Here is a 12,202-nt window from a genome sequence, read left to right on the forward strand (position 1 = left end):
ACACCACAATTAATGCATTTCTTGTTAAATGCTGGGCACTGCCTTGCCCCATGTTTGTAACCACATTTTTTACAATCATATTCTTTTGCTTTTTGTAGTTGCTTGATCTGATTACTTGTTGATTGTTCATTTTGTTGTTCATAAGCACATTTGAACGTTTTGTTCTTAGTCGAATAATTAAGGTTCTTCAATTTTTCATTTTTGCATTTTACTAGGTCAACAGACTTATAATCATCTTTGTTCATCATTACTTGATTTAGCATTGCTGTTTCAGTTGCTCTACAATGATCAACTATTTTATCAAGAGTCGTGTCAGGTGTTCTCAGCAACCTTTCTTGTAATTTTAAACCACATACTACAAGGACAACTCTTACTTTTAAAATATTATCTTCTTGATCACCAAATTCACACTTTTTAGCCATTTTTTTAAGTTCAATGAAGAACTTGTCAAAAGGTTCTCCTTCAGCTTGTTGTCGTTTAAAGAATTTAAACTGTTCAGCTATAATACTTTTTTTTGGCTCAACATACTTTTGAAGCTCATCAAATATTGATTGAACAGTCTCCTGTTTCAAGTCAAACGCTTCAACTACTGAATAAGCTTCTTCATCCAAGCCACTTTTCAAGTGAGCTACTTTCACTTTTTCATTCTTCTTATTAAGTTCATTAGCATCGAGATAATTAAAAAATTGTCTTTTGAAATTATTAAATTCATTATATAACGACTCCGCAGTACCAAAATTTAATTTTGGCAGTTTTACTGAGGCCATTGTTTTTATCCGATTTAATCGATAATATTTATATTTCTCCTCAGTTGAAGTCAAATCCTATGACTGCGCCATGTTTCGTTGATGATATTTTAATTAATAAAATAAATACAACATTTATTAAAAACAGAAACAATATTTATTATATGTATTTCCACAACTATATATTAATAATGTATGGTGTGCTACTTGCTGTGTACATGTATATATATGATAACCTTATCAAACAGTATACATATATAATAATCACTTAATTATATATATAGTAAAGTGACTTAAGTACGAAAATGTATCATACACGTGGTAAAACCGTATTTTGTGGGCCTCGGATTAGTTTCGTATCGTCATTTTTCGACACTACCTCCACGTTCCAGGAGTAGGTAATTTGCACTCCTAAGCCTTCCCTGTAGCCATTTTTCAGACTTCCTCTTTGCAATCGAATCCTAATTCCTCATTACAGCGTAATTAATAATACAAAAATGATCATGTTATTCATGTGATCTTTTCCGTTGATCTTATGTGTTCTTGTTGGACGTACTGGTGAAATGAAGATAGGCAGATGTCGTCAAGTTCATTGAAGCTGCCATTAAGCGTAATTGATGTCACAGGTTCTATTACGATTAGCTTCCAGTGATTTATATTGTGTATTGGTTTTAGCACTCTGTCCGCTCTAAAAATATGTATGTTTTTGGTCCATCTTCGTATCCTTTTATCTGCTCCAGTAGCAATTGCTTGATAGAAAAATATATCGAACACGGAGATATTTTTATGAGCGTTTTTAATAAGCGTGAAGTATTTATTAATTTTATTATCGTCATACTAAGTTGTGTACATCTTTGCATCATCATCAAACAGTTTTAATGCTCTGAGGTTTAAACTTTTTTCGTACTTTGACCAGTCAATTTCTCCATTATCCCAGAGATATCATTCTCCATTATCATCGTCAAAGTTTTCGATGTGGGGCGGTGTATAATTTAAGAGTTGGATGGGAGATCTCAACAAGTTTTCGGTCCATTTTTCAATCGATTCCATGTCGGATTAGGTTGGCATTTAAGTACTAACTGTGAGGTTGATGTCGTAATGCATTTTAGACGATGAGAACCGTGTATAGTATGAACTGATGCTGATGTGGCATGTGCAGTAAATAAAGGGGAGTAGGAAGAGAGACAAAAGGTAATGTGGGACAGAGAGTGAAATCATAAATAAAAAAGCGCTTAGGCAGTCTTTTTCGCTCTTCTCCGGTTGACGGACCATCTAACTGGTGGCCTGGGGGGTGACGTGTTTTGCTTAATTTTTTTATATAATATAATCGACATTATTGCCAATACTATAAAAATGCAAAATGCCACTTTTATTACAATTATCACGGTACTTTTAGTGTCATCAAAGTTTTTACTTGCTTCTAAGTGCTCAATAATTTTGTAAAGTTTATCTTATCCATATGGTTAATCTTAAGTGTTGAAAGATTGTTTATTATGTCGAGTGTGAGAATTTTGTTTTTTGATAATACTTCGCTGACGTTATTTAGTAATATTAAGTTTATGTTTATTTCTGTTACTTGGATTGACGTGTTTAGAATAATATTTTGTTCAATGACAGGGGAAATAAATTCGCTCTCGTGAATTATATCACAGTGTTATGAGTTTTTTTATAAGACTGGTATTTGTTAATTTAGCCGTGTAAATGTTAGCGCTTAACAACACTTATAAATTATTTCTTCATCTTTATCGGTACAGAAGTAAATGTCTTTATTGCTTTATATAAATATTGGTGAATGTAAGTCTGCGTCTATTGTTTTTTTGCAAATTCCAACCTTATTTTATACCCCAAATCTTCCCACCTGATTTGACTGACGATGTTGTCTTCTAGATTTTCAAAGAATTGTAAAGCCGTACCTTCCAAAAAGGCTGGTAAAAATTGAACTTTTTCTTCATCGGTCCATTCATTTATAATGCTGGCTCTCTTGTATCGTTTAAAAAACAGGTCTATGCTTTCGCGGATTTCTCTCCTAAACTGACCTGGCTTAAAGAATGGCTCTCTACGATTCTTGTTGTCATCACTAGCCATGTTTTTGGTGTGTAATACGGTAAAAGACTCGTTAAGATCTACAAAGAAATCTTCCGGCAACCACTGACCTTTTATATACCTAACCAACCGGTTTTTCTTTTGCTCTAGAGTGCCGGTAGTGGTTAGTTTTCTTTTGTTTAGTTCAAATATGGCTTCGTCTGTATTCAGCTTATGTGCCCAACCTGCCTTGTAAGATAAACGTTCGTTTTATTCTGGCGGTGTTGGATTAAGCTCGATGAGTGATTTAATGTTTTCTTCTTTGGCCATCAAGTGTTGGATAAGTTGGTTTAATAATAATTTTTCTTATACTATAACAACAACCCTAACGTAATATATAAACGTTACCTTTGATGGGCGCCACTTTGTCGTAACACAATAAGTGGGAAGTGGAATGTAATGTGTACGAAGATGAAGATGAGGATGTGGTGCCTGCTGTCTAGGTATTCACGTGCGTGTTGTCGTACAGCAGTCACCGTGCTCAGCTAACACTCCGGGTTATCTGTGGGTGTCGAAAGGCTGTTGTTATAGGAAGGCAATAAGGGTAATGTTATAATATTGTTTATTTAGACTATAATAAAATGTGAACAAATGAAAAAGTAATTATATTATATTAATTAGACATGATATTACAATTAATAATAGTTATACATAAGACAGTATATATGAGTTACACAAGACACAAAGTGTATATTATCAACAATGATAACAGTCTGACCAGTTATGTAACATGCTCTTTTTTTTTTTTTTTAAATCTGTTATAAACAATCAAGTATACAAATACAACAATTATAATATATACAATAGTAAGATATAATAACAATTTAAATAATTAATTAAATGATAGTACAAATACTACAAATATCTCTTAGGTTTTACGATTTTTCTACCATACCTATTAATCTCAGACTGTCTATTCACTGTAGTATTGAGATCCTTATTAAAAATTAAATTTTTATATACCTCAGTGTTAACAAGTTTAGGTTTTAGAAAAGAATTAGTGACAGGAATTTTAGTTCTTAGATTTCTAGACATTAACAGTTGTGCTGGAGAACACAATTTACCTTTTGGAGTATTTCTGTATTGTAATAAAGCAATATGAAGATCTTTTCCCGAATCCATTGCTTTTTAAAAATAGTTTCATAATTTTCATCCCAAAGCCAAGTTGTATCTTTTTTAAGTAAAGAGCGTAGACTTGCAGTTTCATCTGCTAAATTAGGAATATAGTTTTGTGTTCTTTATTATTCTATTATTTATTATTAGTAAACACAAATTAACACATTATTTAATTATTAACATTTCTTTATTAAGGCATGATACACACGTTAAAACACTCGAACATTCAATTCTTTCTCTTATCAACAATTACAAGTATTACAACGTATCATTCAATTAGTAGTGATACCAACATAAAACATCACATCCTTCCCCACTAAAATTAAAAATATATATCCTTTAAGATCACTACTTATAAACTTAACAGTACAACAAAAAAAAAATACAATATTTATGAAACTAACAACACTTATGAAATTTAACAAAATTTAATAAGTTAACAATATTTGTAAGTTAACAATACAACAAATAAGAAATACAATATTTATGCCATTAACAATTTTATGGGTTTTTTTTATAGTTCTTTTTGATCTTCTTAGTTTACTTTCTTTTTCACTTCCTAAATTATCAGTTTCCTTTACCTTTTCCTCCCTCATCTCACTTTTTTGTTTAAGTAATTGATCCACATGTCTTTTCATTTTACCAATTTTCGTATCCACTAGAAAAATAACTTTTCCTAATTTATTTTTTATTTTTCCTTCCAACCATTTCTGTCCTTTACCATAATTTCTAGCTAATACCCTATCTCCTATTTTAAAATTTGTTTTTCTGTTACCTTTATAATTGTTTTTCTGATATTCCTGACTTAGTCTGACCTTATCTTTCACGTTTTCCTGAATAATCATTTTTGTTTTATTATTGAATTGATTTAAAATTAGATCAAATTTATTTTTTAATTTTCTATTTAAGTGTAATTCAGCTGGACTTTTGCCAGTGGTACAATGAACAGTGTTTCTGTAATCTAATAAAAATTTACATGATGCCTGTATGACATTATTTTCATTATCTAAAATTTTTTTTATTTTGTCCTTGAAAATACCAACCATATTTTCCGCTGCCCTGTTACTCTGCGGGTGATAAGGAGGAGTCAATATGTGTTTAATAGAATTATTCATAATGAATGTCTGAAATTCATCTGAGATCCATTGTGGCCCATTATCAGTGACTAAGGTTTTACTAATACCATAACGAGCGAAATATTCCCTTAAAATATTTATTGTATGGGAAGAAGTAGTAGATGACATTTTTGTGACTTCTGACCATTTCGAATATTGATCAATTATTAGAATAAACATAATTTTATTTAATTCTAAAAAATCAGCATGTACCTTTTTACCTGAAACGCTAGGATACTCCCACACTTGCAAAGGGGACTTGCCCGGCTCTTTCCTAAATTTACTACACGTATTACAAGAAACTATTAATTCCTCAATGTTTTTATTTAATTGTGGCCGCCAAAAATAATTCCTAGCCATTGTTTTAAGTTTAACAATACCAAAATGAGTACTATGAAGTTCCCTCAAAAAAATTTGTTGTAATCTTTTTGGCACAACCAATTTATGTCCAAGAAAAATACAGTTTTTAACAATGGTTAATTCATTTTTATGTAAGTAGTATGGCCTAACCAGTTCCTCTTTGATTTTATTTTTTGGCCAACCCATTAAAACATATTGCTTAATTTCTTTTAAAATTTCATTAGATTCAGTTTCTTTTTGAATTAAAACCTTGTTTATACCTTGAAAATAACTATTGATAAAGTGAATAGTTGGGGTATCAATTTCATTATGATTTGTATTCTTAATAGCTAATCTAGATAAAGCATCCGCACTTGAATTTTCTGTTGATTTAACATACTTAATACTATAATTATAATTTGCTAAAAATAAGGCATACCTTTGTAGTCTATTCGCAGCCACTTGTGGTAGACATTTGTTTTCATGAAAAATATGAGTAAGAGGTTTATTGTCACTTTTTAAAATAAAATGTCTACCAAACAAATATTGATGAAATTTTTTTACACAAAAAACATTAGCTAACGCTTCCTTATAAATTTGAGAGTATTTCAGTTTAGCAACATTTAAAGTTCTAAAGGTATATGCTATAGGTCTCTCTTCATTATTAGGTAAAATATGTGAAATTACACCACCTACACCATAGGAACTAGCATCACATGCTAAACTAATCTTATAATTGGGATTGAAATGCATTAAAATAGGAGCAGAAGTTAAAAAGTTTTTTATTTCCTTAAAAGCATCATCACACTTTTTATTCCACACAAACAAATTATCCTTTTTTAATAATTGATACAGTGGAAATAATATATCAGTACTATTTTTAATAAATGTTCTGAAATGTTGTGGAAGAGAGTAGATAGGTTAAAAAGGAAAAAACAAAGACTTAACTTTAAGAAGTAAGCCGGACAGCGACAACCCAGTACTGAGACTAATGAATGACGCTAGGCACTGAAGTCGACTGACCAAGATGGACAGGTCTTTTGGGTTTTTATAATAATTTGAACTATTGCCAATTGGGCAATAAATATTATTTGTTAATTCATCAGTCTCAAGAAGCGGAGGATGTGCTGTTTGTATTTTATTATAATAATTCTCACAATAATGATAACGTGACTAAAAATAAACTACATCACAGGACTCCCTGTAAAATTACAATACAAATTGATGAGTCACACAAATGTGAAATTTTTTTCCAACTTTAAACCCAAATTCAGGGGAGGGCACAAAAGTTACAAAAAATCGAGTGACCACTCAATTTGTATGAGAATTTTGCGGAGAATATTGTGGTATGATTTATTTTTAATTATATAGTAATTCGGGGGGGGGGGGAATTATTACAAAATTCCTCCAATTTTGGAAAAAAAATTAACGTAGTCCTATTTTACACTTTACCAGGATACTCGCCCATATATTACTATGGTTGGAAAGATTTACACTACTGTAAATCTAATACTAACTACTGTATCCGCTTTAATCCCTTCTGGATTTGTTATTTCAGTAAAGTTATTTTTATATAAAATTATATATTTTAATATAATATAAATAAAAACGTTTCACGATATTTTTACAAATCTAGTAATTTTTTATTCAGCATATTTTTGAGTTCCTTTTTTAATATAATTTTTATAGCTTTTGATCATATTAAATGTATGTTTATTATTTTTTTTCTAATTAAAATATAATAATAATACATTTTTTTTTAAATTTTAAAATAGCATTTTTTAGCTCTTTCTTATGAAAATTCTGATAGGTTAATATCAATTTTCTTATTAGAGACAAATAATAAAAACATGTTATTAACATAATCCAAATCTAAAATTTATTTTTAAAAAAAAGTAAAATATTCGCTTAATCAAAAGTTATTAAAGTTGTCAAAATGTCGTGGACAACTCTATAAATTTTATGTCATTAATTTTTTTTTTAACTTTATAAATTAATAAATAATGTTTAATGCATACTGATTTGTTAAACTTATATTACCATTGTTATCATTCACGTCATCCTCTAAAATAAATATAGTTCTTTTAATTTGTGCGTTGATTTTAGGGAAATTAATTCAAGGCCGATATTAAGACTTACGAGGATCCGCGCAAATGTAATAATGACAAAATCTTCGCAATTTTTCAACAGCGTTAGACAACTAAAAATTTTGCTGAATTTTCATTTTTATATCTAATTCAAAATTTTGAAAATAATTCATTTACTTTCTTCTTCATAAAAAAAATACCTCTCGATATTTAACAATGTGCACTCTAAGAATACGAATAACTTTATTTAATTAATGATAATTTGTTATAATTCATTTTTTTTTTTTTTTTTAATTCAAAGAAACATTATTTTTGGTCCAGTCGTATCCATTTATAAATAAAAAAATTAGAATATCAGCAATAATATTCTAGTAATTATTGGGGTAAAAAATTATATTGTATTGCATCATAATTAAGATTTGTTATTTTATTGTTTTAGTTTAAGTTAGTTAAGATTACCTTATTCTAAAAAAAATAATTTTATCCCATGTAAGATTTAAATAATTTTTTCCTGTGAGATAAGCATTTTGCATAATTTTATTTGTAAAGCTTTAGCTACACAGTTGTTGAGCACATTATTTAAATATTTTATTAATTAGACATCAAAGGCCAGTTGTATTTTTTTTTTAATTAAATTTGTTTTTGTTGTAATTTCATTTCAATTAAAATAAAAGAATTAATTTGTGTAGTCAATCTAGTTTGTAAGTAAAGTAAAAACATGACTTCTCCAAAGTTGAATCAAGTGCCAGCAATTGTAGATTTTAGGCAGTATCGATTTTTAAAAAGACAAAAAGAAATATTTGTAATTGAAATAAAGGCAATTAAAAGGTTTATAATACATTTTTCCAAAATCCAGCACTTTGGATCAAATTGACACAAGATCAGATTAAGTTGTAGGTTTGTTAAAGGAGTTTCTTGCAATACTTGATGAGTTAAAAGAAATTGATAATGATGAGACAGCAGTTAGATATAGAAAAAAATTGGAGCTTAAAAAATTAATTTAAGACACTAGAGCTGCAATTATGGAGTTGAAGAAAAAATGTAAAAGATAACTGTCAGTAACTAGTCAGAATATCAACTTATATTGAATCAATAAAATTGCCACCTATAACAGTCCCTAAATTCGATGGTAACTGACAGGACTGGTTAGAATTTAAAGACTCTTATGAGCCATGTTCCATAAAAATGAGACATTATCAAATATACAGAAGTTCCATTACCTTAAGACGTATTTAAGTGGTGTAGCCATGGAGGTAGTAAAAAATATACTAACTACAGACTACAATTATGAAGCAGCATATAAGAACGGTTCATTAATCGAACGGTATGAGAACAAAACTCTTATAATTCAGTCTCATGTACGTTTATTGTCCTAAAACAACATTTCTCTGTTTAAGTGAATTGAAGTATGAAGCTGAGCAATACTTTCAAGATACATTTAAAATTGATTATTTAGGGAGGTGTGAAGTTTTTTTTCAATTTAAGCAGCATCCTAAAGACCTTGGTTCATCAAAGACTATGGCAGAACGTAGGTTTTGTAATTTAGAAGTAAAATTGTCAACAAATTCTGAATTAAGCAAAAAATATCACAATTTTATGAAAGAATATATTGAAATATGGAAATGGTAAAAATAGTCAAAGTGGACAATATTTACCTCATCATGCTATTATCAAAGAAGATAGTTTGACAACTAACACAACAGTGGTGTTTGATGGTTTAGTAACAACGACAACTGGTTTGTCATTAAATGCTATTTTACTGCGAGGACCTAACGTAAAACCTGGATTGTTCAACATATTAATTCGGTTTCGAATTCATCACATAACCATAAAAGCATATATTCTTTCGTTCAAATTTTACATAACTTATGTCAACACTATCAGTATCTACTGATGATAATTATGCTCTATATTTATTTGAAGATGATACTATCATTACATTGGGTTTAATTTGGCAACCTAACAAAGACATTTTTAGACTTAAACCCAGTACTTTGACATCTCCAGATTTCATGACAACGCGTCCATTATTATCAAATTTACATAAGGTATATGACTCATTGGGTTATTTAACCAAAGGAAAAATACTCTTATAACAACTGCAGGCACTTAAAAATCAATGGGGATACTGCAGTATCATCAGACATACAGAAACAATGAAGTCATTTATACAACAGTTTAAATACACTTGAATATCAACTGTTCGTTGTAGTGATAAAATCCACATTGGATTCAAGTACTAGTACAGTCATGGCCAACAACAAATTTTGTAGCATTAAGTATACCCAAAGTAAAGACTATTATGCTAGTATTAACAGTACAGCATGACAGATCATTACTAGAGAAATGCTTGAGTTGGATTTAATTATTCAGAATAACTGCATGGTTGTATAAATTTAAAACCAACAAGTTTAACATCTCGTGTCAAAGGTTACCTTAAAGCTAGAGAATTGTGGAATTCAGAAGTATTTTGGTTTCACATTTCTCAATCAAGTGCATAGATATCATAATAACATCACTATTACTGATGGTTATCGTAGCTGATTCCAAATAGTTTGGATTAATGCGAGAAACAAGAAGATTTATCATAACAAAAAAATTTAACAAGCTACAGAGTGTGGTGGTCCTCTTTCACTTGTTAGAGAGTCAAAAACGGTTTTTTGCTAGGCCAGTGATGGACGGTACGAGTATTAATAACTACTTCACTTGATATTAAAGCTGTTTTTTTTTTAGATATTAGATGATTTAATATTGTGATATCAAATATGAAATATAGTTAGTTATAAATTCTCATTAGCATAATTCTTAAAATATGTGTGTCAGATCCCCATGACAAAACTATAAGCCGTAAAAACAATTGTTTTTTTTTTATGGGATGAAGAAAATTTATTATGCATGAAAAAATCTAAATTGTTTAATTATGCTGATAAAAAACTACATGGTATTTTTATTTTTTACTATGAATATCAGATTATAATTATAACTCTTGATAATTTGTCTTTCGAAATTTAATAGCAAATTATATTATTTTAAGGGATCATCTTAGTGTGCTGCTATAAAGTATAATTGACAGAAAAATTAAAACTTCTTACTAATTTAAAACATCTACATTCAAGAGTTTAAATTTTAAAAAATGTATTTGATTTATTAAATATTGTAAAATATTTATATTAGTTAATTAATTATTGTATTTAAATAATATTATTTATTACATTGTATAAGCATGTTAATTTTAATATATAAAGCATGTCAAATTTGCTCATTTTTTAAAAATTAATTTTAATTATTATTTTGTTTTTTATTACTTTTCTTGGTAATTCTTACATACGGAAAGCGTCTTCATGATCAGCAGTTCATAGGATTATATATTTGAAATATTTAAATTATATAAATGAGCATTATGGATCACTGGTATAACAAAAAAATAAATAATGTTATTATTTTAAATAACTTTGAACAAATTTTTATAGCAATAAACAGAAATATACTTTTTAAAGACCTTGTACAAATATCTATAAAGTATTATTGATAAATACTAATTATCAGCTATAATGTACAATAAATACTACAGCTATACATTATTTATAATATTTATATTGCGGACAACCCAATTTACAGCAGATATAATTAATACTTTAATTATAAAATAGTTTCAATAAATGAAAAATAATGTTTATTAAATTAAATGTCCTGAAGAATATAAAATAATAAATTAGTTAAAACATTTTAACTTATAAAAAATATGCCCCATATTTGTACCTCTAAATTTGAGTAAATTTAAAATCTATTATTAAATTTTACATTAGTGGTCTTACAACTTTCAATATTTTTATTGTCATAAATCAAGAAGTAAAAGTTGAAACAAAATAATTTTGATACATAATAATGTGTCTCACGTAAATAAAAAAACGTTAATAACTTATAAAATATTGGTCCAAAAGTTGTTACCCATAAATCATTTTCAATTTTATAAGATAGTTAAATATGTATGTTGTCTTTATAAAGTAATAATGTTGACACTCTTATAAGGGAAAAATATGGAATGACTACTCTATATTACACGTGCACGATGCTTATCATGTATTGTAGTAACACTTAAATTGCATGTTGACACGACTTACGTCGCAATGATGAAGTAGAAACTGGTTTTGAGGGTAGATAACCGTTTATTAATGAACAACAACAGGTTATTAAAATAAAAAACCCGAAAAGATGTACACAATTAATAATAATCTTTGCATGTAATCGCGTCACTTTCACTGGCGTCGACGACACGAATCCGACATGATCCTCGGGTGTCTAAAAGTTAGCAGCGATGATGGCGTCGGTTAGTCAAGTCCAGTCTTGTGACATCCGGAGCCGGTGGCGTACATCTTTGACGTTGTCGTTTTGACAACAGGAAGAAGACTCATCATCGGCCGTGTGACACTCGTTGGACTTCGCACTCTGGTGTCAATGTACTAACTAATACATATACTCAATATAATGATGTCATTAAAACAGTTTTCTTCTATGGATAAGATAAAAAAATAATACTTTTTACATAAAATTAACTACCTTCCCAAATTCCGTATAACCCCCACGAAAAATATTCTATCATATTAAATGAAAAAATGTATAAATATATTTTAAATAATAGTTCATAATCAATTTATTTATTTTATCGAATAATTGTATTTAATTAAAAATGTTTTTTACCTTCATTATTACAATTAAT

At 28.7% G+C, this 12,202-nt stretch overlaps 2 protein-coding genes and 1 long non-coding RNA gene across 3 annotated transcripts in view; all 3 read right to left on the reverse strand.

Annotated features, from left to right (window-relative positions):
* LOC126893624 (uncharacterized) overlaps positions 1 to 2,831 on the reverse strand; it is a 9,981-nt gene extending 7,150 nt beyond the window's left edge. Inside the window, exons 1-2 of the mRNA XM_050664002.1 lie at positions 2,590 to 2,831; positions 43 to 690 (exon numbers count right to left, since the gene is read on the reverse strand). Coding sequence (XP_050519959.1) covers positions 43 to 690; positions 2,590 to 2,831 — 890 coding nt within the window. The remainder of the gene's footprint in view (positions 1 to 42; positions 691 to 2,589) is intronic.
* Positions 2,832 to 3,154: 323 nt separating this feature from the next.
* Positions 3,155 to 5,070, reverse strand: LOC126900812 (uncharacterized). The gene is made up of 2 exons (XM_050676775.1): positions 4,720 to 5,070; positions 3,155 to 4,038 (listed from the first exon to the last, which is right to left on the reverse strand). The coding sequence occupies exons 1-2, from the start codon at positions 5,057 to 5,059 to the stop codon at positions 3,863 to 3,865; spliced, it is 516 nt and encodes a 171-aa protein (XP_050532732.1). The 5' UTR covers positions 5,060 to 5,070; the 3' UTR covers positions 3,155 to 3,862.
* A 2,604-nt stretch (positions 5,071 to 7,674) lies between these two features.
* Positions 7,675 to 10,907, reverse strand: LOC126900847 (uncharacterized). Its single transcript, XR_007702924.1, has 2 exons — positions 10,791 to 10,907; positions 7,675 to 7,710 (listed from the first exon to the last, which is right to left on the reverse strand). It is a non-coding gene; the product is annotated as an uncharacterized LOC126900847 (long non-coding RNA).
* Between the last annotated feature and the right edge of the window lie 1,295 nt (positions 10,908 to 12,202).

The sequence above is a fragment of the Daktulosphaira vitifoliae genome, unplaced genomic scaffold, assembly GCF_025091365.1.
Source record: "Daktulosphaira vitifoliae isolate Bord-2020 unplaced genomic scaffold, ASM2509136v1 Scaffold_1, whole genome shotgun sequence".
Lineage (NCBI taxonomy): Eukaryota > Metazoa > Arthropoda > Insecta > Hemiptera > Phylloxeridae > Daktulosphaira > Daktulosphaira vitifoliae.